Source organism: Phascolarctos cinereus, unplaced genomic scaffold, assembly GCF_003287225.1.
Source record: "Phascolarctos cinereus isolate Bilbo 61053 unplaced genomic scaffold, phaCin_HiC Scaffold_8;HRSCAF=390, whole genome shotgun sequence".
Classification (NCBI taxonomy): domain Eukaryota; kingdom Metazoa; phylum Chordata; class Mammalia; order Diprotodontia; family Phascolarctidae; genus Phascolarctos; species Phascolarctos cinereus.
The window spans coordinates 69,026,758-69,054,099 of record NW_027556291.1 but is presented as its reverse complement, the minus strand read 5'-3'; the positions used below and the strand labels follow the sequence as shown (position 1 = coordinate 69,054,099).

The 27,342-nt window shown below is 39.6% G+C and overlaps 1 protein-coding gene across 1 annotated transcript in view; it reads right to left on the bottom strand.

Moving 5' to 3' along the window:
* Positions 1-12,647, bottom strand: part of MECP2 (methyl-CpG binding protein 2) — an 87,438-nt gene extending 74,791 nt beyond the window's left edge. Inside the window, exon 1 of the mRNA XM_020977297.2 lies at positions 12,526-12,647. Coding sequence (XP_020832956.1) covers positions 12,526-12,578 — 53 coding nt within the window. The 5' untranslated portion in view covers positions 12,579-12,647. The remainder of the gene's footprint in view (positions 1-12,525) is intronic.
* Between the last annotated feature and the right edge of the window lie 14,695 nt (positions 12,648-27,342).

The following is a 27,342-nucleotide window of genomic DNA, read 5'->3' as shown; positions in this document are numbered from 1 at the left end:
AGAGAGAGAGATATCAAAGCAGACCTAGAGAAGCTTGGCCCCCTTAACTCAACCTTTATCATGCTCCCTGTTGCACCATTTGGATTACTTCTAAGTACTCAAGCCCTGTGGTTTCTGCCCCAAGCCTTAGAGTTGGCTGAGAAACCACAAAAGCCAAAGAAAAAGAGATTCTCTACTGCACACCTGTCGGCAGAATATGTGTTTTTATGCAAACACACAACAGACCACACCACAAGTGCTACCATGCAACGTTACTTGACACTTTTTATGCAAACAGTTTTTACACTGAGGCGCTCTGCAATAATATGGCCAGACTGGACAATGAGGAAGGAGAGGTCAAGAATCAGTGACCATGCAGTGTGGAGGAAGAGTTGCCTGAAGCTCACAGAAATTAAGACCCTAGTCTAGCTCAACCCTAGTCATGGCCTCAGTAAGTGCCAGAGGAAGAGGCTGGAATCCAGGATCAGACATTCAGAAAGACGCTGAACCATGGGACTGCTGTTCAGACTTTCATAGAGATAAGTTCTCCTGTTTTCTGACTGCAACTGTAAGTGCACCCCGAAATGGCTCCAATGGCAGCTGCCCAGACCTGCCCTCCCTGCACTTCCGTGTTACACTGTACTTCACCGGCCTCTGCAAGCCAGGAAGGAACTGCTACAACTACAGCACAAGGCACCACATTCTACTCTGAGCATCATAAGCAGCATCATAAGCCAAGTTCTCCATGCAGAACCTTTACTTTTGGAGATAATGAAAGAGACAAAAGAATTAGAGTGGCATTTTCGGGTTCTGGGTGGAGTTGGTGGCGCCAGCCATTATAAAAAAAAGCATCCTTTGACTTAAGACAAAGCATTAGGATTTGGATGCTATGCAAAAGCAAAAAAAAAAAAGGATTTTCACAAAGTTGCTTTTCAGAATATAACCTAATTTGAAATGGTTTATTTTTTTTTTTGCATGTATAACAGATCCTAAAATAATATAATTTTCATAAGAAATGAAGCATAAAGCTAGTATTAAGAATGGCAAAATTGGATCTGGATTGCATACATCTTAAAATGAGCTGAGAGGCAAGCTGTTCGTAGAAACTGAGATACTGAGACAATGGCAAGAGCTTGGTAAACAAAAGTCCTTACCACACTTTTGGTGGAAAGAGGAGAGAACTCCTTCAGGTGACTGAGATTTAATGCTATGCTTTAGCTAGACAGCTATTGCCTTATAGGGTCACATAGACCACTTGAAAAGGCCTCCCAACCTTTCCAGACTGCTGAGGAATTGTTATGGTGACTACCTCAGAATGACATTGAGCTACAAGAACTGTTATCACAGGCTTAGTACAATCATTTCTGTTTGTTGTTATTCCACAGTTACTGAGAGTCAAAGGCAAACTGTCACACTCACAGATATTTATACTTTTTGCCAAGTTTTATAACCCCAAACAGTGAAAATACTATAGGACGTTAGGCTTTAATGTAGACCAATTCCTTCTACCATTTAGGAAACACATTAAAAACAAGCACATTAAATTAGGAAATTAGCAACTAAATATGTGAAATAATTATCTAAAAACAATTCACCAATGCAACTGTCAAGGCCTAGGTACCACAAGAAGCTCCAACTGAAATTGGTGTTTTAAAATCATCAAAAATTAAATTTCACTTAGATACTGAAAGTACAGTTCCCCTAAACCAAAATGTTCTAGTTGTTCTTTCAGTGGCAATACCAAGCAGAGCAAAGGAAATAAGGTCTCCCAAGTGGCATAATCAGATGGCTAGGGCATAAGCCTAGAAAGGAACATGCACCCCACAGAGGCTCACTTCCAAATCCAAGGGTAATTATTTGGTTACCCCGTCTATACGTCTACCACAATAACTACTTAGTGTTAATTTTTTTTTTGCAGGAGAACAAAATTTTGTGAACACAGAGATCCAATTATTCTCTTCTAAAATAAGAGCAATGTGTATAAATTCAACAAAATATCTTTCAATTTTTACGTCTGATTTTCTGTAATTCAAATCATTTCTGGACATGTATTTAATTTACCTTGCAAGTAAGAAAAAATTCAGTGTTATTGTGCATAGATTAATGCTAATAGAGTACTCTGAAAATGAAGATGGTATTACTGCAATATCAACTTCAATCAAAAAATTTTCCTATGATTCTAGCAAGCAGTAGGAAATAGGGTAGAAGAGGTTTGGAACATAAGAAAAAACAATGCTTAGAGCACTCTGGATGGCAAGAGAGTTTTTCTAGTGTAAGTTGCTGAAAAAAGGATTTGTTTATGCTGGATAAACAGCAGTAGCTCTGTACATCAGGTGAAGGCTATTGCAGTCATAAATCTATGGGATTATCCTATACTGCAGGATTTTCTGCAATTAAAAAGGCAGGTAAGGAAAGAAGAGGGAGAATTTACTTTCCTTCCGCCTCAGAGGAAGATTGGGTTTTTTTTTGTCAAATCAGAATCGTGGTGATATATGAGGATGGGTTTTCATTAGGCAATTCTGTGATGCTGATACATGAATGTGGTTCGATTCCCTAAGTTTTATCTGGCAAAGAACTGTCTTCATTTTAAAAAAAAGGTCAGCATATCTCTTGATGCAAAATGAAACTCAAGAGAGACAGTTTCCATACCACATGTTTAAGAGAACCCTCAAGAACAGTATAAAAGGAAATCCCTCCATCTATCAGTACTAAATAAAAGGAATGTTGAGCATAAAACCATGCTTCAACAACAACAAAGTTTCTGTTTGGATTTGAGACAAGAACCAGTTTGTACTTGCAAAATTTATGGAGAAAAGGGCACTGGTAAAGAACTAAATGATTCCTTATCAACTTGTGTTAGCCTCATTTCAAAAGATCCAAGTTGTATCAAACAGAAAAATTCTAATCTTACACAGCTGACACAAAAATAATATGGCCTTCATGCAATATTACCAATATTTTATTGGGCCACTCAAAACATACACTGCAGTCAGTCAGCAGAATTATCACCACAGCACTGTCAATTTCTGCTGTCAAGACTGGAAAAATAAAATCCCTTAATGATTATAAATACTAAAAAAGCAATCATAAAATGAGAAAAAAAATTTAAGTTTAAAGTAAATCAGAATAAAAACACTTTAAGGGAACAGTTTTAAAATCACTAACACTTTAGGCACATGGAGTAAGCATTCAGAAAGTATTTGTCAAATGACAATGATATTAGAAGACTAACAGACAGGAGTCTTAACTATAAAAATCATCTGGAACCATCCTCCTCCTCTCCTCAACCTAGAATTTGCTGAGAACCAGTGAAACTAAAGAAAGTCTTAATTTATCTATCTAAATTCCAGTTTTCAAATTCATTAATGGCTTCTAGGACCACATTTTAAAAATTGATAGTATAATAAAACTCAACCCACTTTCCAGCTGTAGTTAACTACAGAAACAAAAGAAATGGTCATATTTTAAAGGGTTTGGAGATTTTAAAAAAATGTACACATGCAACACGTTCCCTTTTCCTTTGTTTTGTAAGTTTACATGTGGTTAACCAAAAACTACCTTTCCCCTCTGCAGGTAGGATTTGAAAATGCTATTTTAGTTATTACTGGACTAAGGGTAAGATAATTTAGGTTTTTCTAATTTAGAAAAGCAGTTTACAATTTTTTAAAAGTCATGTACTTATTTACTAAAAGGTAGGTAATTGGGGGCAACTAGGTGGCACAGTAGATAGAGCACCGGCCCTGGAGTCAGAAGGACCTGAGGTCAAATTTGGTTTCAGACACCTAACACTCACTAGCTATGTGACTCAGGGCAAGTTGCTTAACCCCAATGGCCTCACAAAAAAATAAAAAAAATAAGAAAAAGGAAAAGGACCTATTTGTGCAAAAATATTTATAAAGGTAGGTAACTGTTTTCTACCCTTAGAATATTTTTTTGTTAGCAATAGTAAAATTTTAAAAGTACAAGTTCTTTGAGGCTGAGGCTTACAAGTGTTCCTATTTACAATGCACGTTTAGGAACTTTTCTACTGTTTCCTAAAATCTTAGGGGTAAAACCTGAACATACCAGCATTATCTATTGTTTTAAAATAATTTTTAAAAACCCCATGAAACAATAAAATCCTAAAACCTATTTAAGGAAATTTATTCATTCTATCTTTTATAGTTGATTGACCCAGTCTATGAGACAAAACAGCATAAGCCACACAATTACCCCTAGTAGGAAAGAGAATCACAGAGAAAGTTCCTGTGAACAAAGCTCAGACCACATTCCATGGCAATGGATGGTGTGAATTACTGTTTCAATCATAAGACTCATAAGCAGAGCCAAATCTGGGCCTTGAAAGATGCGAAATGCTACTCATCTTCTCCCACATAGTCTGTTTTCCTTTCCACAAATTTTGCCCTATAACACAACACTTGTATAGTGGGGTGTTGGGAGAAGATGTAAGAATAGTTAACATTTCTATAGAACTATATTTCAGGCATGGTGCTAATTGCTTTAGGATGATTATTTCATCTTATCTTAACGACACCCCTTTGAGATTGAATGAAGGGCTTAAAGTGCTGCTTGGTCCCAAGTCTGTTAAGATCTCTTCAATGGACTGGCAACATCAGGGAAACTTACCATGAAGAGAGGAAAAGAAGTTGTCAAATCCTCTGTGCCTCAACATAGTGGGTGTGTGAGCTCCAAGTGTACAAATTCCCAAGAAACTCAGGGCAATTCCTACATGTTTTGTTAAATTGTGAAAAGTGGCATGATCGCTAATTTTTTTTTTAAATGGAGATGCTGTGCATAACAACACAATAGAGAAATCATTAAGAAGCCATTTACCCCCCCCCAACATAATCCTTATAAGGATGCCAAAGGCACCAAATTCCAGTTTATCTACCACATAAACTTTTTAAAAGGCATTCTATGTTATTTCCCTGACTCTATTCAACATGCTAATCTGTGTGTGCTTCTCACCTCAGGAAGGCCACCTAAGCAGTCATGTGGTGAACATCCCCCCATAGCTAGGTCCTCTGCTGCTTGGTGAGAACCTAGAGAAACATTCACAAAGCTATACTACTGATAGTTACTGTCCCCGAAAATACACTACACAATTACACTACTAAAAATCACAGAAGGCCTTTTAGAAAAATTATCACACATGTTAAACTACTGTAACAGGTGGTCAGAGAATTCAGCAATAGGTGATTTTAAGCTTAGCTGACCTGCTGAAAGGTGAACTCAAGTTACAGATCACCAGTTTTTGCTCTAATCTTACTCCTTAACACATACCATGAGGCAGTAACCGTACAAAAACTGACCTTTCAGGGCTCAGGGAAGTAAATTTTTTTTATTATATGGCGCAGTTTGGCACAGTTCTTATATCTTTAGTCTTTGGGGTATTTTTATACTGTCCAAGTGTAGCACAACATTTTTTTTTAAACAGTTGGCCAAACCATGACATATACTAAAAAAAAAAAAAAGAAGGTTACTTACCTGAGCCCTAACATCCCAGCTACCATGGAATCCTGCTGGAGCTGGTCTACAGAAGCAAGATGTGTTCTGGGGAGTCACATGTCACATCAAAGCAGGAACTGGTGATTCTGTGTTTTTATGGAGCCTAAAACAAAGAAAATGGTAAGTTGAAAGCCCCCATGTGCTTCAAGACCTTGTTCCCCAGGGCTACTTGGAGTATTCTGAAGATAAAAATGTAGAAAAATCCTATGTACACCAGGAAAGGTGATGTCATAACTGGAAGCTAAATACAAACCACAAATCTTTGGAAGATCAACTATGTGTATATTGCTACAATGAAAAGAATAACCATTCTTGGTTTAAAAAAAAAGAGAGAGAGAATATCAGACATTTTATTACCTGTAGCAAAGCCCTGACACTATAAAACAGGACATTAACAGCAATCTTTAGCATGTTCCTCTGCCCCTAGGCACAAACCACACAGAAATATTCTGGAAGTGAATATATATTTTAAAACAACGTGCTTAAGGTATCATTCAACGTGATCAAGGTATATCATTCCACAAGGAACACTTTAAATCCAGAAACAAAGCAGTCCTTGTTTTCCAAACAGTACAAGACTGCACGATGCAACACATTTACACAAGCAACTACTACGGAATCATTTGAAGGAAAAGGACATTACATTCTAAGAAAGACTGAACTTGAAATAATCAGCAGCAACAGCGAAAATATGGTGACCTAGGCAATTAAGAGCCATCATCGAAAATATTTTAATCTTCCACTACCAGGGACAACTTTGAAACCTCTCTAAAAATTATTATATTGCAATAACCAAAATACTACAAGTTAATTATTACCTCTCCGTTTTGCTTTTGAATAAAATGCTCGGTTACTAAAAGAGAGGAATAGGGCTGTTTGGATGACTGTATTTTTAGATATTACTAAGACATCCGTCCTCATTTCCTTATTATGACCCAAACTGCCAAGAAAATAGATAATCTCTTGGGCCCCAGAATTACCCAAGTGCTGCACCTTTATCTTTACACGAAAGAGGACCAGAATGTGCTTTGGAAACTGTTCACAGGAACAATTATATATACAGTAGCTCATCAAATGGCTACATCATCTAAGCCATCATGTCTCCAGAATAGTGAGGCAGAAAAGAATGCTTCCGTCTCTCACGTTCAAGAGTGAAGAGTGCTTTGAGATCCAGGCAGTAAAGTTAATTACATAAACAAAAATGAAACTGGTGGATAAACAAATATTAATTAGATGATCTCTGGCAAATTAGTTAAAATCTCTGGTCTTTCTTCACATGTAAAGCTGTGGTCAGACTAGATGATCTCTAAGGAAGGTACTTTCCAGCATAAAAAGTCTTTGATCTAATCCATATTTAAGTTAAAAAACAAACAAAAAAACCAAACCAAAAACAACAACAAAAACTGAATCAATAAAAAATAAGAACTTATCAAAATGTGACCTACCAGAAGACTTCTAGCTCTTAAAGCAAAGAAGACAATTGAATCCTGAATTATACTAGGCACTCGCCAGCTTCAGAGGTAATGGTAGATATACATACAAATAAACATGTACTTTAACGGCAAACAACTACAAGGATAAAGTACATAATTATGTCCAAGTTACATGCTTTGTGTGAGCAGTTTAAGTCACAAGGCTATCCTTCAAGAAATATCTTATTACCAAAAGGTGAAGCTGCCCAACGTCATCATGGAAGGGGGCTGTTCCTGGCAATCCCACACCATGGTAGCATTCAATAATGCAACAAACTTGCAAAGTGTAGGCCCCACTATCCTTCCAGTTTCACTGGATATCACGCCCCCTCCTCCTGAACTTTGTGATCCAGCCTTTGTGCCTCACACACAACTCCCATCTTTGCTTTTGCCAAGGCCACCCAGCATCTTTGAAATGCACTCCCACCTTACCTTTGCCTAACAAGAGTCCCCCAGGACCCCTCTTCCTCTGAGAGGCAGCTGGGCACCATCTTCTGCATAAAGAACCTTCTAGTTGCTAGTGCCCTCCATCTGCTAATACTTTGTATTTAACATATATTCCTATTAGTTTACTATATTTGTGTTGTGTGTGTATGTATTGTGTGTGTGTGTGTGTGTGCGTGTGTGTTCTTGTCTCTCCATTACAAAGTAAGCTCCTTGAGAGCAGGGATTGTTTCATTCTTTGTATTTCTATCCCTAGAACTGAACACAGTTCCTGGCATGCAGTAGGGATTTATTAAATACTTGTTGATTTGATTGAATTTCATGCAAATAAAGCTTCCATTTTGAAAAATTTGCTCCACTGAAAAATGCAAAAAAGAAAAAGCAAGACAGAATATTGCAACAAATTCTGTACAACGAGCTGAAGGAGGGTAGAGAGGTTGGAGTTTCGAAGATACATTGATACCCTAAACAATGTCACAATAGGGAGCTGGTAACCAGCAAAGCTGCCAGAAAGCTCTGGTGTGCTACTAGAATGAAGGCGATGATTCTTCAGTTTCAGAGTCACAGCTGCTCTATCTCCAAAGCAAGAAGATGGCATCCTGTAAGCCAAAGCAGATTGCTAGCTGTTCCCTAACCTTGAGCTGCTGTTCCTCCCTCTCGACATTTCTGAAGGGCAGCCCCTTGTGCCTAGAAGACGTTCCTTCCTCATCTTTACCAGTTAAAATCCTTTTGTTCCTTCAAAGCTTGGCCCAGATGCCACTTACTCTAGGACGCCATTGCCATCTCCTGAGTTTGCATGAAATAAGATATAAAAGTTCTCTCTTCTCTCATATTTCCATTTGAAAATTTTAGACCTCTCCTTTGCTCCATCACATCTTATCTTGTATTATAATTATTTTTATTCATGCCATCAGAGACCTGGTGGGCCAAACCAGGGATAATGGATAGGCAGCCAGATGCCCAACTGGTATCCATACAAAGTCAAGAGGTCTAGGGAAAAGCCCTCAGCCTTAGGTGGACCCCCTGGGATGGACTTCCAAGGAAGGACAAGAGGCACGGCACAGGATGAGAATGTAAGACTGATTAGACCACAGGTACATACATACATACATACATACATGTAGATAGATAGAGAGATTAGAGAGAGAGAGAGAGAGAAAATTTTTCCCTCCCTCCAAACACACTATCATTGTACCCACAAAGTACAGTAGAGTAGCTTGCACATAGGTGCTTAGTTGAATGGTTGATGAATTGAAGTGATAGTGGAATCCTACATTAAGCTTGGCCAGTATATGTATTAAACACGGCCAAGGGAGCTAATTTTAAAAGGGTGTGTTTGGACACATTCGCATTCATATGAAATGACCTTTTGTGAAGGATTGTGTTACTGCTGCTATCAGTCTAGAGGAGGGTCCCCTTAACATTCTCTAAAAATTCAACAGCGGATTGAGCATGATGTTATGCACCTAGTACGCACACAACAGATGCTAATTAACGACAAACTGAAAGATTTCATGCCCTTTTCTTCAGGGCTGACCATGATGGCTAATCGCAAAGTGTGCTGAAATGTTTTAAGTCAGTTACAAGGTTTTCACCAATGCTCACATTCATAAAAGATTAACAGATTCCACAACACATTGTTTACTATCAAAATAGTAGCAAGAACGTATGCTAAAGCTGAAAAGTAGACTCAACTAGAGGAATCAGTAATTCTACCTGAGTGACTAACAGTACTTTATGCTAAGCTGGCAAGAGAAGCACTCCAATTGGAAACAGTACACAAAACTTTAACAAAACACAGATACAGTGGTCTGCTATAAAATTATTTTACCACCTGCAGTTTTTTCTTTTCATGTGACAAAATTATTCAAAATCATGTTTCTCTGTTATGGTGTTATATAATGTGAATCTTACCAATGTATTTTTTTCCCCCAAAGTATTAAAGCTTTAAGAAAAATATACATGCCTTACAAACAACCAGCAGTGTGCAGGAGAAAGCAGAGGCTATTTGGGAGCTTCTTTCTACCAAAAGCCCACTAACCCTAAATGAGAGACTAAAGGTGTATTTCACTTTAGGGTTTGGGCAAAGGAAATCCGTGAAAAAAGAAATCGTATTTTTCCACTGACTTGTATTATAATCTCCGAGATGTGACAAGCTGACACTAGCAAAGAAATCAGGAAGTGGCATTTCTATGAGCTATCAAACACTCAGAACTCTGATGCCTAATTTACACCACTAATTCAGTTAAATGTACTTTTCAAAGAAACCCCTCTCTGGATGAGGTTTATATTTATTCTATTTAAAGGACCAGTGGTGTGAAGAACAGATGACTGTCAAGGAGGCTGCTGCTGCTCATGGACCTATTCCCTCCATTTCTTAATTTAGAGATACCTTTAACTTATCTAAGTGGGCCTTGTACAACAAAGCCCACTTAGATATATTTGTAGTATTTATCTACAACAGTAATGTAGAAGCAGCACTGCCCAGTGGAAAGGGCAAGCCCTGCAGTCAGGAAGCCCTGGGTTGAAGTCCTGCCCCTGACATATACAGGCTGCGTGACCCTGGGCAAGTCACTTACCCTCTCAGTGGCCCAGGCAACTCTCTAAGACTAGAAACTACAGATCAAGTTCCCATACCAGGCATTTCCCACAGAAATAAAATCACAGATCCCAACCAAAAACAATGAAACAGTGGTTAGGCTATTTGTCGGCTTAGTATATTAGAAAGAACGTTGAGTACGGCCCTGGAGAAATCAAGTTCAAATCTCTTCTCTAACTCCTTAGGTGTCTGACCTTTTCAGCATCCTCATCCATCACATTAGCTGATCTCTAAGGTCTCTTCTTCCAGCTTTTAAACCAACAGGTTCGATAAAAAACAAAACACCGAAAGCACAAGAAGAGTGACATTTTTACTTCTAGTTTGGTTTTTTGGTGTTGAAGGTTTCAAAAGGTTCCTGACTGGAAACATTTCACTATGAATTACCAGGCTTGCTTGAGTAGGAACTAAGATCAGGTAAAACAAACAAACAATAAAATGCCCTGTCTTTTTACTGGGTCCTAGCCCATTCTGAAAGAGTAGGAATTTGATTTGTTGTATTTACCAAAACGCAGGGATCCAGATGAAGGCTTTACACTATGCCAGCCCTATAGTTCCCATCGATGGTTATTAGCTACCCTACAAAAGTTCTATTTAATTAGCCACAGGGGCAAGGTTATGTTTCATTTTCATAGCTTAACTAAATCCGTAAATCTTATGAAGTTCCTCTGTTAGAAAGTCTAGGTCAGTAAGCTTAAGACAGAGCAAGTTTAGTTCCACAACCATAGAACGCAGTTCTCACAGAACCCAGCTGTCTCACCCATGCATGCTACTAGTCACAAGGGGTGTGTATGGCTGAGCCCAACCAATCCCCACTAGTAAAAAAATAAAAAATTTAAAAAAAAACTGCCTGTACACATCCTATGGGAAAAAAGTCAAGAATGTCTCCTTTGTAATAATGTACATTTGTCGTGAACAATCGACACTCCTACGTACCTAATCCTAAAAGCAGTTGACATATTAGGTGAAAGAAAAAAATCGGTTTGGGTTTTATTTGCGTTTTAGAGCAATTATTTTTCCTACATTACCTGTATATATTAATTTCATAAATGGCCTCTGGGATGAGATAAATCTTTTCAGATTCTTCTCCTTAAGCCTTCAGTGGAAAGCTGTACACTTTGTACTGAAACCTAAAACCAGGCCAAAGTCACCTGGTTTTGCTAAGAACTTGAAAGTTTATAATCATTTGGGCTAAGTGTCACGTATGAAGGTCCTGATTGTTACTTACACTTTGGAAATTTGAAATGAGTTTCAGTTTGGGGAGCCATTCAAAACTAAACTAAGAACAAAATAAAGCTGAAGGAACTGAAGGCAGACAGAGTGCATCAGACTCAAGAAACCACCAAACCAGACACCCATTGTGCTGCCTGTGACTTTGCTCCAAATGAACAATTCGAACTCGGGGCTCCACAGAATATGGCCCATCACTTTTACGTAACTGGGAGATTTTGGGTGCTGGGGGAGGGATGTGAGGTGTGCATACCATACTCCAACAGCCACAAATTCAGACATTCCTCAAGAAGATGATGACAGACACAATGTGGGGCTCCTCACCAAAGAGGCCCCTTGGCTGCAAGTAACAGAATTGGTGACACTTCCCGCACTGCTTCTATTAGAAAAGGCTGTGTGGGACAGAGGGGACACAATGTACACTTCTCCCTATGGGGTGGGCAGTAATTCCCATCTCCCTCTTCCTGCCACAGGGGAGGGGAGGAGGAGAAGAACTGACAGCCCTGTGGGGACTGGCAAAGATGTGGGGGACGAAAAAAAATAAACGGGAGTTAACAGGGCAGCAGAATAGGCAAGAGGAGGGGAAGGGGAGGGAGGGAGGGAGATGGGGCTGCTGTGGCGCACTCTTTCGCCGGGGAGTAGGACTACTACGCAGGCGCAGGAGGGGAGGGGCCAAAGTGGCGGGGGGAGGGGGAAAGTCAGAGAGATGGGGAGAAGAAATGGGGGGTGGGGAGAAGAAATGGAAGGGGGGGAGAAAAAATAGGGGGATGGGGAGAAGAAATGGGGGGATAAGAAACAACGGGGGTGGGGGGAAGAAAAAACAACGGATGGGGAGACGGGGAGGGGGGGAAGGGGAGGATGGATGGGGGAGCGAGCGCGCGACAGCGGGCGTGCACGAGTCCGAGCAGGGAAGGGAGGGGGCGGGCAGACAGGCCAGGCAGGAGCGCGCGGCCACGGCGCGAGAGCAGAGGACTGCGCGGCGCGGCACGGCGCTCGAGGCCCACCAGCAGCGGGCCGGAGCGCACGAGCGCCTAGTCGGGGCCAAGCAAGCGGGTGGGAGGGCGTGCGCGCGCTGGGACGCGCGCCGGGAGGCCGGCCGCCGCGAGAGGCGGGGTGGCACCGACGGAGGGCCCCGGGCTCCAAGGAGGGGGGAGCAAGAGCGAGGGAGGGGGGAGGGAAGGAGGGACGCCATCCACCAGCCCGGCCCGGCTCGCCTCCCCGACCCCGCGGCCCCCGCCCGCGCTGCCTCCTCTCCGCGGAGGGGCCCCCGCCCGCGGCCACAGCGGCGCCACTCACAGTCTGTCCTCCTCGCCTCCTCCTCCTCCGCTCAGCGCGGCGGCGGCGGCCATTTTCCGAACGGCTTTTACCACAGGACTCTTGATGAGGAGGGTGCGCGCGCGCCACCGACGACCTAGGAGCGCGCGCGCCGCCCCACGTCTCAGCCACGCCACGCCCTCCCTATCCCTTTAGCTTCCCTCAGTTCCCTTACCCACCACAATCCGGTCCCTTCTTTCAGGGGCTGGGCGGCTCCACCCATGCTTATTTATGATTGGACAGTGGATACGTCATTCCGAAAACTCGTGCGTGATTGGCTATTGAGTAAGCGAAGGGGGCTGGAGTCCTGGTAGCTGCTCCATGAATTGGCGGAAGTTTCTGTCAATTACTGCCCAGGTGGAGGAGAAAGGAAGCCCTTCCTGACTGTTGATTGGACGATGGTAATTTAATGGGACTGCGCCAATTGGGCGTTTTTAGCTGTCGGTTTAGGAAAGTGGGCGTGGCAGGACATTTGGGGTGGTCTAGCGGTTGGGATTTGAATATTAACGCTTTTAACAGTCTTTTCTGCGGTTTTCTCTGCTGAAGCTTCTAAGGATTATTTACTTGTCCCTTTTATAAACCGGCTAATGTCCACGGGTCACATACACGCTTACTTGCGCGTATACTCATCTAACACGCACTTTGAACCCATTCATTTGTGTCTATCTGTACCTTTAGGGAAGGCAACCTCCCCTTCCCCCGCCCCTCTTCACCCCACTGCAAGTCCATATAAAACGTAGCCATAAGAATCAGGCCACATCAAGTGCATTTTTGCGGAAGGTGGGCTTTGGTCACAGGATCAGGATAGCATGCCCAAAAGCTCCTCTTTTCGACCCCAGTGTTAATGGGGCAGCTAGTGGATAGAGCTCTGGGTCTGGAGTCAGATACTTCTTGCCTGTGTGACCTTTGGTAAGTCATTTAACCTCGTTTTCCTCATCTGCAGAATAAGGATGATAACAATAGCACCAATCTCCCAAGCTTGTTATGAGATAGTTGTAAAGCCCCTAGCGCACCGTGCCTGGTCCATACATATTAAGTGCTATATAAATGTGAGCTGATATGACAGCCTTACACCCTGGATCATACAGCATGTTGCTCTAGGATGCAGTTTCCACAGCCAATCTACACTGGCTTGCCAATGATTTTTCCATACTGGCCGACTTGCTGTTTCCCGAACAGGAACTCCTTTTCTTCATCTTCCCATCTTGGAGTCCCTAGCTGCTTTCAAAGCTCAGCTCAAGTTCCATTTCCTAATAACAATAGCTCAGATTTCTATAGAACTTTAAGGTTTGCAAAACACCACGCTTTTTTTCTCATTTTGATTCTCAAAACACTGGGAATTATGTACTAACATTATCTCAACAAGCTGAGAAAGACTAAGTGATTTGTCAGGGTCACAGAGCTAGTCAGGCAGCATTTGAATGCAGGTCTTCCTGACTTCCCAAATTACACTGCATTTACATTTGATAACATCCATAGGAAATAGGCCATCTCTGGGCTTCCCCCGCCCCCCAAGTTAAATAACGATACTAGTGGGAACATTACAGGGTAGCTAGATGGCACAGTGGATAGCCTGGAGTCAGGAAGATCTGAGTTCAAATGCTACCTCAGACACTTACTAGTTGTGTGATCCTGGGCAAGCCACTTCACCCTGTTTGCCTCAGTTTCCTCATCTGTAAAATGAGCTGGAGAAGGAAATGGCAAACTACTCCAGTATCTCTGCCAAGAAAATCCCAAATGGGGTCACGGAGAGTTGGAAAGGACTGAACAACAAAAGTGGAAATATTAACAGTACCATTTCCAGATTGCTATGCCCAGCACAGCCCAGATTCTTCCTTCCAGATCAGAAAAGCTTTGAGTATGGACCCAGCCATGGTCTGTGTGCCTCTTGCCCCAGGACCAGCTGAGCTGACCACAGACTGAGTAGAGAGGTCACTGCGGATCCCTCCATTTCCAAATGTATCTTATACTAGAGACAGAACGAGAGCAACATTTGTGGGTATCACCAGGGTAAGAATTTGTTTGGCTTGTTTATGCATACATGGTGTCTTCCAAAGTCTTAGTAAAATTTTAAGCTGTTAATACTGCACTAAGACTTTGGGGACACCCTGTATTTTTCCCAACACTTTGGTTATTCTTTTTGTTTGTTTTTACAATGTGGAGTGAGGTGGGGGTAGGAGAGATGGTAATAAAAAAAAGTATCTTGTATCTATTTTGAATGTACAAGAGGCAACATGGTGTAAAGGATGGAGAGGGAGCCTCAGAGCCAGATACCTGGCTTCAAGCCCCTGTACCAACACATAATGGCTGCGTGACTTGAGGGGAGGGGGTAGCAGTCACGTGACCTCGTGACTCTCTGTAATTTATTTGCAAAGAAAGTTCCAACCTGTGTTGGTAGAAGGATTTTCCTCACTCTGAAGTTATCTATCCCAGTGGTTCTCAAACATTTTAGTGTCAGGCCCTCTTTATACTCTTCAAAATTATTGAAGATGCTTCTAAAGAGCTTTTGTTTATGTGGGTTATTTCTATTGTTATTTATCATGTTAGAAATTAAAACACCTTAGTATTATTATGGAAATAGTTTTGAGGGGCAGCTAGGTGGCACAGTGGATAGAGCACTGGTCCTGAAGTCAGGATGGACCTGAGTTCAAATCCGAACTCAGACACATAACACTCACTAGCTGTGTGACTCTGGGCAAGTCACTGAATCCCAATTGCCTCACCAAAAAAAAAAGAAAATAGTTTTGACCTTGCAGACCCCTGAAAAGGTCTCTGGGTTCCCTGGACAACGTTTTAAGAACTGTCATATACCAGTGAAATCACCGGTATAGTCACTTACTTCTTTGAATATACATATATATATATATATATCTCCCTTCTCTTGGTTGTAAGCTCCTAGCAAGCAGGGGCTGTCTTTTGCCTTTCTCTGTATCCCCTTGGCTTTTCACTGGGCCCTGCAAATAGTGGGCAATTGATGAATATTTATTGACTGGATGACTGGCTAAGGCAAAAGATGCCCTGCCCGAAAGGAGCTCACAATCTAATGGGAGAGACAAGCAAGCAACCGTATACAAACAAGCCATATCTGGGATAAAAAAGAAATAATCAAGAGAGAAGGCACTAAAATGAAAGGGGATCAAGAAAGGCTTCCTGTTTCACTGGATCTAAGAGTTCACAGTGGGGAGAAAGGTGAAAGAAGACTGGAAAGGTAGGGAGGACAGGTTAGAAGGGCTTTATGAGCCAGAGAGGAATTTCTCTTGGATCCAGGAGATGCTAGGGAGACATTGGAGTTTGTTGAGGGGTGACACGGTCAGATCTGTACTTTAGGAAGATCACATGAGGCAGGTGGACCCACCAGCTGGCTATTGCTGTTATCCAGGTGTGAGGTGATGACAGGCTGCACCAGAGTGGTAGAAGTATCAAAGAAGAAAAGGGAGTGGATGTTAGGAAGGTAAAATCAACAGACTTTGGCAACAGATTGGGGGGAGGGGAAGAAATACAGACACTGAGACAGAGGGAGAGAGACAGACAGAGAGAGAAAGAGAGAGAGAGAGATTTGGGGTCAGACTTATGGAAGTGACTGTCATTGAACTCATATAATCTTTTCTCTTATTTCTTTTTTTTTTTCAGATGTTACATTACCTTTTTATTTTTTGTTATGTTTTAAGTTCTGAATTGTCTCCCCCCCCCGAACTTGAGAAAGATACCATTTAATACAGATGTATATGTAAAACCATACTATGCATACTTCTGTTTATCAGTTCTTTTTCTGAAGGTGGATAATATCTTCCTTCATAGGCCCTTTAGAGTTGATTTGAGTATCTGTAATACTCAAAATAACTTATTCTTTCACAGTTGTTTTTCAAATAATATTGCTGTTACTGTGTACAATGTTCTGTTGGTTCTGCTCATTTAACTCTTCATTATTTCATGCAATTCTTTCCATGTTTTCTAAAATCAAGCTGCTCATTATTTGTTTAAAATGTTTTTTAGTAAATAGTATTTTATTTTTTCCAATTACATGTAAAGATAGTTTTCAACATTCATTTTTTATAAGATTTTGAGTTCCAAATTTTCCTCCCTCCCTACCATCCCCCCTCCCCAAGATGACAAGCAATCTGATATAGGTTATACATGTGCAGTCATGTTAAACATATTTCCACATTAGTCATATTGTAAAAAAAGAAACAGAACAAAGGAGAAAAGCCACAAAAAACAAAAAAAAGTATAAATTGTATGCTTCAATCTGCATTCAGACTCCACAATTCTTTCCCTAGATGTGGATAGTGATGGGGTGCTTGGGTGCTTGTGCTTGTACTTGGACCCCAATTTCTCCCTAGTCTCAGAAACATGTCTCTGACAATTTCTTCCCAGCCCAAGGACACTGTGCCTAGCAATTACTCATGCGTGGGCCCCAGCACGACCCTTATCATCGCTCTCCCTGGTGCAGCTACACAAAGCTGGGTGAGAGAGTGCTGGGCTGCTCAGGACCCAGCCCTAAGGTCATGTCTCTGGAAGCCTCCCAATTCCTTAGTAAGCTCCTATCTTATGAGAAAACTTTCCTTTGTTGCAGAGCATTCTCTAATCAGGACAAAGAGAGGGATGTCGTCTGGCCCAAGGAGTTTTGTCCTTGGCTGGCCTGGGGACTCTTCCTCCTGCCAGATTCCCAAGATCCACATCTCTGACATCTCTCTCCCTGTCTGGTATACTCCCTACATTTTCCCATCCATAGCTTCCAAAGACATCTGGACCTTTATATTGATTACCTAATCAATATCCTTGTCATTCCTTTCCCATGCCCTTTTCCGTATAAACCCTAGCTCCATCCTCAGTCTCTCTCAGGTTCCATAAGAATCTTTGCCCACTGTAAAGCATAACAATAAACTTTTTGCCAACTGGACTTAAAGAATGCTTTAGTCTGTGAATTCATTCCAGACGACCCTGCCCTGTACTCCACTCTTTGAGGGGTCTCAACCTCTCAGACCATAACAATAGGTGTGAGGTAGTACCTCAGAGTTGTTTTAATTTGCATTTCTCTAATCAGTAAGTGATTTAGAACACATTTTTTCCTATGCCTATAGATAGCTTTGATTTCTTCTTCTGAAAACTGCCTGTACATATCTTTTGACCATTTATCAATTGGTGAATGACTTATATTTTTATACATTTGGTTCAGTTCTCTATATATTTAAGAAATGAGACCTTTATCAGAGAAACTTGATGTCAATCCCCACCCCTTACCCCCAGTTTCCTGTTTTCCTTCTAATCTTGGCTACATTGGTTTTATTTGTACAAAAACTTTTAAATTTAATATAATCAAAAATTTCCATTTTACATCCTATCTCTTGTTTGGTCATAAATTCTTCCCTTATCCTTAAATCTGACAGGTAAAAATATTCCATATTCCTCTAATTTGCTTATGGTATCATATTTTATAAACCCATTTTGACCTTATCTTGGTATACTGTGTTAGATGTTGGTCTATACCTAGTTTTCTGCGTAACTGCTTTCCTGTTTTCCCAGCAATTTTTGTCCCCAAAGCTTGGATCGTTGGGTTTGTCAAACACTAGGTTATTATGGTCATTTATTACTGTATATTGTGTATCTAATCTATTCTACTGATCCACTAATCTATTTCTTAGCCAGTACCAGATCGTTTTGATGATTACCACTTTGATTACAGTTTGAGATTTGGTACTACTAGACTACCTTCCTTAACATTTTTAAATTGATTTCCTTGATATTCTTAACCTTTTGTTCTTCCAGATGAATTTTGTCATTTTTTCTAGCTCTCTAAAATAATTTTTGGTGATTTGGTTGGTATGTAACTAAATAAGTAAATTATTTTAGGTAGAATTGTCATTTTTATTATATTGGCTTGGACTACCCATGAGCAATTAATATTTCTCCAGTTGTTTAGAAATGACTTTATTTGTGTGAAAAATGTTTTGTAATTGTGTTCATATAGTTCCTGGGTGTATTTTGGCAGGTAGACTCCCAAGTATTTTATATTATCTGCAGTGAGTTTAAAGGAATTTCTCTTTTTGTCTCTTCCTGCTGGACTTTGTTAATGATATATAGAAATGCTGATGATTTATGTGGGTTTATTTTATATCCTGCAACTTTGCTGGAGTTGATGATTTCTACTAGTTTTTTAGTTGATTCCCTAAATATACCATCATATCATCTGCAAGGAGTGATAGTTTTGTTTCCTGATTGCCTATTCTAATTCCTTCAATTTCTTTTTCTTCTCTTATCGCTATAGCTAGCATTTCTAGTACAATATTGAATAATAGTGGTGATAATACGCATCCTTGCTTCACTCCTGATTCTAGCTTATCCCTATTATACATAATGTATGCTGATGGTTTTAGATAGACACTATTATCATTTTAAGGAAAACTCCCTTTATTCCTGTGCTTTCTAGTTTTTATTTTATTTATTTATTTATATTTCTTTTTTTGGTTATATTTTAAGTTCTGAACTATTTTGCTCCTTCTTTCCCTCCCCATCTCACCCTAGAGAAGGCCACTATTTCATATACACATATGTACATATGTATATGTATATATGTGTGTATGTATGTTTATATGTATGTAAAACCATGTTATGATTAATTCTATCATTCTTTTTCTAGAGGTGTATAGCATCTTCCTTCATAGCTCCTTTGTAGTTGATTTGAGTATTTATAATACTCAGAATAACTTAGTCGTTCACAGTTATTCTTTGAACGACATTGCTGTTACTGCATACAATGTTCTCTTAGTTCTGCTCATCTCACTCTTTATTATTTCATGCAAATCTTCCCATGTTTTTCTGAAACCATCCCCCCTCGTAGTTTCTTATAGCACATTAGTTTTCCATCACAATTTAGCCATTTGCTAATTGACAGACATATCCTCAATGTCTAGTTCTTTGCTACCACAAAGAGAGCTGCTATAAATATTTTAGAACATGTAGGTTCTTTTCCTTTTTCCTTGATCGCCTTGGGAAACAGATCTGATAGTGATATTGCTGGGTCAAAGGGTATACACAGTTTTATAAACTCTTTGGGCATAATTCGATATTGTTCCCCAAAATGGTTGAATCAATTCACAGTTCCACCAACCACTGTTGGTGTCCCAGTTTTTCCACATTCCCTTCAATGTTTGTCATTTTCCCCTTCTATCATTTTAGCCAGTCTGATAGGTGTGAGGTATCTCTAAATTATTTTAATTTGCATTTCTCTAATCAATAATGATTTAGAGCATTTTTTCATATGACTATATATGGCTTTGATTTCTTCCTCCAAAAACTGCCTGTTCATATCCTTTGACCGGGGGTGAGGAAACTGCAGCCTCGAGGCCACATGTGGTCTTCTAGGTCCTTGAGTACAGCCTTTTGACTGAGTCCAAGTTTTATAGAACAAATAGTTTTATTAAGGGGGTTTGTTTGGTGAAGTTTGGATTCAGTCAAAGGGCTGCTCTTGAGGACCTAGAGGGCCACATGTGGCCTTGAGGCCCCAGGTTCCTCACTCTTGCTTTTGACCATTTATCAATTGGAGAATGACTCATATTCTTATAAATTTGACAAAATTCTCTATATATTTGAGATATGAAACCTTTATATGAGAAACTGTCAGTAAAATTCCCTTCCCCACCCCAATTTTCTGCTTTCCTTCTAATCTTGGCTACATTGGTTTTATTTGTATAAAACCTTTTTAATTTAGTATAATCAAAATTATCTATTTTATATCTCACTACGCTCTCTATCTCTTGTTTATTCATATATTCTTCTCCAGTCCATAAGTCTGATAGGTAATATGTTCCATATTCTTCTAATTTTATTTATGATATCTTTCTTTATATCCAGATCATGTCTCAATTATGACCTTATGGTAAATGGTAAATTTCTGCCAGACTGTTTTCTAGTTTTCCCAACAATTTTTGCCAAATAGTGAATTCTCATTCCACAAACTTAAATCTTCACAATTGTCAAACACAAGGTTACTATAATCATTTGCTACTGTGTATTGTGTGTCTATTCTGTTCCACTGGTCTATCTTTTTATTTTGTAGCTAGTACCAGATAGTTTTGATATTTATTGCTTTATAATATAGTTTAAAATCTAGTATTGCTAAACCTCTTTCTTTTACATTTTTTTCACTAAATCCTTTGATATTCTTGACCTTTTGTTCTTCCAAATGAATTTGATTTTTTTTTCTAGCTCAATAATTTTTTTTTTTGGTAATTCAATTGAGATTGCATTGAATATGTAGATTAGTTTATGTGGAATTGTCATTTTTATTATATTGGCTTTGCCCACCCATTAGTGTTTCCCCCATTATTTGAATATGACTTAATTTTTATAAAAAGTAGTTTATAGTTATGTTTGTATAGTTCCTGGGTTTTTCTTACTATCTCTTCTTGCAGGGTTTTGTTGGTGATATATAGAAATGTTCATGATTTATGTGGGTTTATTTTATATACTGCTACTTTGCTAAAATCATTGTTTCAAGTAGTTTTTTGTTGAATCTCTAGGATTTTCCAAGTATATCATCTAGATTTTTTAATAGGAATGAGTGTTGTATTTTGTCAAAAGCTTTTTCTGCATCTATTGAGATAATAATATATTTGATTGTTTTTTTTTGGCATTGATATGGTCAGTTATGCTTATAGTTTTCCTAATATTGAACCAGCCCTGCATTTCTGGTATAAATCCCATCTGGTCATAGGGTATGATCTTTGTGATATAGTTCTGTAATTTCCTTACTAGTGTTTTGTTTAAAATTTTTGCATCGATATTTTTTAGGGAAATTGGTCTATAGTTTTTTTTTTCCCTCTGTTTTTTGGTGTACCTGGTTTAGGTATCAGCATCATATTTATGTCATAAAAGGAATTTGGTAGGACTTACTCTTTGCCATTTTCTCCAAATAATTTGTATGGTATTGGAATTAATTGTTCTTGAAATGTTTGGTAGAATTCACTTGTGAATGTCCTGGGGATTTTTTTTTCAAGGCAGCTCATTTATGGCCTTTTCAACTTCTTCTAAGATGGGGTTAAGTATTCTAATTCCTCTTTTGTTAATCTGGGCAGTTTATATTTTTGTAAATATTCATCCAGTTTACTTAAATTGTTAGTTTTATTGGCATATAATTGGGCAAAACAGCTCCTAAAATTGCTTTAATTTCATCTTCATTGGTGGCAAATTCACCCTTTTCATTTTGATACTGGTAATTTAGTTCTTTTTTTTTTTAAATCAAATTAACTAAGGTTTATCTAGTTTATCCCCCCCACCCAAAAAAACCCCAAACCACCTCCTTACTTTCAGTTTTATTGATCTCCCCTTTTATTTCCAACATTTCCAATTTGGTATTTAATAGGGGATTTTTAATTAATTTTTTTTAGTTGCATGCCTAATTCATTGATCTGCTCTTTCTCTATTTTATTGATGTAAGCATTAAGATATACAAATTTACCACTGAGTTCTGCTTTGGCAGCATCACATAAATTTTGGCATGTCTCATTGTTGTCATTCTCTTTCATGAAATTATTGACTTTTCCCCATTATTTGTTTTTTGACCCACTCATTCTTCAGGATTAGATTATTTAGTTTCCAAGTAATTTTTAATCTATGTTTCTATGGCCCTTTATTGAATATAATTTTATTGTGTTATGGTCTAAAAAGGATATATTTAATATTTTTGCTTTTCTGCATTTGTATGTGAGATTTTTATGCCCTAATACATGGTCAGTTTTTGTGAAGGTGTCATGTACAGCTGAAAAAAAAAAAGGTATACTCCTTTCTATTCTCATTCAGTTTTCTCCAGATGTCTGTCATATCTAATTTTTCTGAAATTCTATTCATCTCCTTAACTTCTTATTTATTTTATGGTTAGATTTGTCTAGTTCTGAGAGGGGAAAGTTGAGGTAGTATAGTTTTACTATCTATTTCTTCCTATAACTCATTTAACTTTTTCTTTAAGAATTTGGATGCGGCCTTAGACACATAACACTTACTAGCTGTGTGACCCTGGGCAAGTCACTTAACCCCATTGCCTAGCCAAAAAAAAAAAAGAATTTGGGTGCTATGCCATTTGGTGGATATATGTTTAGTATTGATATTACTTCATTGTAATTGATATTACTTCACTTAGCAAAATGTAGCTTTCCTGCTTATCTCTTTTATTTAGGTCTATTTTTGCTTTTGCTTTGTATGAGATCATGATTGCTGTTGCCTTTTTTTACTTCAAGTGTGTTTCTTGTAAACAATGTATCGTTGGATTCTGGTTTTTAATTCATTCTGCTATCTGTTTCCATTTTATAGGTGAGTTCATCTCATTCATATTCACAGTTGTGATCATTGTGTATTTCCTTCCATCTTGGTTCTGCCTCTACTTGCTCTTTTGAAACACAAATAGAACAAAAATACTAAAGCTAAGCCAACCAAAAAAGATTGAAACGACTTCTTCATTTTCTGGTACTGGGATAATATTAATAATCATTGCAATCATTTCTATAGCACCTTAAGACTTGCAAAATACTTTGCAAACATTAACTCATTTGTCCTAATAGCACTTTGGGGGGGGGGAAGTGCAATTATCATCCCCATTTCCACACATGACAAAACTGAGGCAGAGATTAAGTGACTTGCCCAGGGTCACACATCTAGTAAGTGACTAAGGCTAGATTTGAATTGAGGTCTTCTTGACACTAGGGCTTATGCTCTTTCCACTTGGCTAGCTGGCTGTCCTGTGTTTTCAGTGATGTCAGGAACCCTTAGTTAGGTAATTTCCCTTTATCCATAGAGGTAAATGATAGTCTCAGAAAGTTCTCTAGAGAACTGGGAGGTTATAGGACTTAGCCAGTCCCACAGCCATTATGTATCAGAAACAGGGCTCTTATCCTGATCCTTCTGGATCTAAGGTCAGCTGTCTCTCACCATCACCAAGTTGCCTCTGTTTTCTGACCAGTAGGATGAATGCCCTCCACTTTGACATTCCTTTGACACTTCATTGTGGTGAGGAGGTGACCTTGGGTTTTCCAAGGCTCTCCTGACATTATTTAAGGACCAGCCTAAGTCCAAGAGGCTCATCATCAGGGAGACTACCCGGAACTCTTGGAGACCTCCTAACTAAATAGAAAAAGGATTATAATTTGTTCCCAGGGAGATAATATCCTTATCCTCAACCCCACTGCCCCCCAAAAAATCCCAGATCCCTGAAATATTCAAAGGTTACTCGGTTTGGTGTAGAGTGCATAGGAATTCAATTTGGGGGAATTGGATTCACATTCTACAGTTATCCCTTCCGCATTGTGATTTTCCGCAACGTGGTTTTGATATATTGTGGGTCAGCATAAGAAATGGGAATTTTGGGGGAGTTTTTTGGAAGCTGTAGACAACATGCGAAGGCCAACAGATGACACAGAAAAAGTTTAGGAACTCAGAAATAAATATAATATATTTATATGTAAGTATACATATATACAAATATAAATTTATATGTAATAAAATAAAATATATGTATAATATTGTATAATATCAATCCAAGTTTTCCAATAAGGTATTGTAAACGCCCCACAAAAGAAAAAGAAAAGAATTCAGACTTCTCTGGTAAGAAGGGAGGGCCAAAAAATTTTATGTGGATTTTCCAGATCGTGAAGGCACTGTGCCCTGCACCCCTATGATATGGAAGGGATAACTGTAATATTATTAGCAAATCTATCCTATTTGCCAATAACAGAAGGCTGGGAGACAAGCTAACAAACTGAATGACAGAGTCAGGATTCAAAAAGATCTGGCCAGGCTAGAACATGGAGCCAAATCAAATAAGCTGACATTTAACAGGGGAAAATGTAAAGGTGTAGGTTCAAAGATCAAGAAGGAGAAAAGATTTCAGAAACCAGCTAGTCTAAACCTTGCCATTTTATAGATTGAGGCCCAGGGAAGTTAAAGTCAGTATGGCCTAGAGGCATGAGGACCTATTGTCTTGTGAAGTGACTCACCCAAAGTCACACAGGTAGTCTGTCTCAGAGGCAGATTAGAGTCTGGGTTCTTTCCACTGTATCATGATTTTACACTTGGATTTAAAAAAATCAGTTCCTCAAGTACTAGATAGAGGTAGCAGGCCTACAGCTCATTTGAAAAAGATCTGGGGGTGTTAGTGAGATTCAGGCTCAACAGGAGTCAGTAGTATGAAATGGTGACTGAGAAAGCTAATGCCATCTTGGTCTACATTAAGGGCTGCACAGTGCCCAGGACTAGGTACTGCTTTGTTCAGTCTTTCATTTCTGGGCCTGACTGCTTAAGAAAGACATTCTAAATGAGAGAATATCTAGATGAGGCAGCCAGGAAGGGGGAGGGCCTCAAGTCAGTGCCATATAAGGACTGCTTGAAGGAACTGTAGATGTTTAATGTGAAGAAGAGACAAGTCAGGGGTACGTGAGAATTGTCTTCAAGTAAATGAGAGGCTGCTCCTTGGCAGAGGACTTGAGAGCCAGAACTGGGAGCAGTTGAGGGGCAGGGGTGGAATGGGTGGGAGGTGCAGAGAGGCAGATTGAGTGAGTATAAGGGAAAACTGTCCCGAAGGGGAAGGGGCAGCCTCTGGGAGGTGCTGGCCTTCCCTCTCTTCAGAGAGCTTCAGGCACAGACCGGTTGACCACTTGGACAGGGGTTCTTGCCTAAATATGATTTGCACCAGCTGGAAGGAAGAAAACAAACATTTTTGTGAGCACCTACTATAGATGAGGCACTGTGCTAGGCTTTTAACAAATATCATCTCATCTGATCCGCACAACCCTAGGTTTTTGTTGTTGTTGAGTTATTCACTTTGTGCCTGACTCTTCATGAACCTGTGAACATAGCATGCCAATGCTGTCCATGGGGTTTTCTTGGCAGAGATACTGGAGTGGTTTGCCATTTCCTTCTTGGGGGGGGGCGGGGGGAGATTAAAGCAAACAGAGATTAAGTGACTTGCCCAGGGTCACACAGCAAGTATCTGAGACCAGATTTGAACTGAGGTCTTTCTGACTCCAGTCCTAGTGCTCTATCCACTGAGCTGCCTGCAACAACTCTAGAAAGGACATGCTCTTATTGACTCCATCTTATAGTGGAGAAAAAACCAAATTAAGTGACTTGCCCAGGGTCTCACACAGCTACTAAGTGTCGGAGGCTAGATTTGAACTCAGGTTTTCCTGATTCCAGGTCCACTGCACAATGCACTATACCACCTGTGTGGTGACCACGGAGGACCCACTCAACTCTGAGATTATGTGATTCGTGCCTCAGTCATCTACCACCTATTTGACTGTGGGCAATTCTTGTCACCTTTTAGCGCCATCATTTCTTCATCTGTAAAAAGAGAATCATCATCCTAATAATACCTACCTCACAGGGTTATTGTGAGAAAAGTACTTTGTAAACCCTAAAACGATAGTGAAGTGAGTTCCTATTTTCTCAATATGTAAAATGTCCCAAACCTCACCACTCATTTCAAACTTTTTTATACAGTAACAACTTTGGGGTGAGAGGAAGTCTCTTGTTTGTGTATGTGAATATTTGTATTTGTTGAGGGCTGCTAGGTGGCACAGTAGATAGAATGCCCAGCCTAGAGTCAGGAAGACTCATCTTCCTGAGTTCAAATCCCACCTAGACACTTACTCGCTGTGTGACCTTGGGCAAGTCACTAAACCCTGTTTGCCTCAGTACCCTCATCTGTAAAATGAGCTGGAGAAGGAAATGGCAAACTACTCCAGTATCTTTGCCAGGAATATCCCAAATGGAATCACAGAGTTGGACACAACTGAAAATGACTCAACAACCTTTATTGACAGGGATTGAGTTTATAATTTGAAAAAAGGCCAACCTTCTGGTACCGTAGGAGTCATGGAGAATACATCTAAGTGATCACTAATTTGAAATGAGTCGGGTTTCATTTAATGAGGTTTGATTGTGACTATCACTGAAAAGGAGGCCCTGAACATATTGACTGACTATAAGATCATAAAGCAAATGAGGTCATGGATGCAAAGTGCTTTTATAAAGCACTTTTTAAATATCACTTATATCTAAGCTGCATGTTTTTGTGTGTTGTCCATGTAGTTTATGTGGGTCTATGTGGCTGTGTCTGGATGAAGATCTTGGGGAGGCAGGAACAGATGTCCTAGAGACTCCTCCCCCCAGACATCTATTCCTGCCTCCCTGCACTCCATACTATGCTGCTTCCCACTCTCTTCAACTTAACTGAAGAGTATTCACTTGAATGACTTTTTGAAAAGTTGATTGATGTGAAATGCCTCATTCTCTGATTATGATAGAAAAAGAAGTCATAACTCCATTTAAGGGTACAAATTTGGGTCTATGGAATTCCAAAGGAAAATCTTACTGAGCGTGCTGAGACAGAAATAACTGTCTCAAGGTTCTATTTTAGGCAGCAGGGCTTCAGTGGCTAGAGTGCTGGAAATGGAGCCAGGGTTCAAATCCAGCCTCTGACACTTGCTAAGTAAATAATCACGGGCAAGTTACTTAATTTCTTTCAGCCTCAGCTTCCTCATCTATAAAAAGAAGATAATAATAATTGTAGTACTCATAATAATAAAAGCTAGCATTCTTAGAGTGCTTTACAAACATCAACTCATGATCAATTTATGAGCCTCATAACAACCCTTGGAGGTAGGTGCTATTATTATCACCATGTTACAGATGAGGAAATGAGGCAGATAGCAGTTAAGTAATTAGCTCAGGGTTATAAGTTACTAAGTATCTGAGGAAGGATTTGAACTCACGTCTTCCTGACTCTAGGTCCAATGTGCTACCCACTAG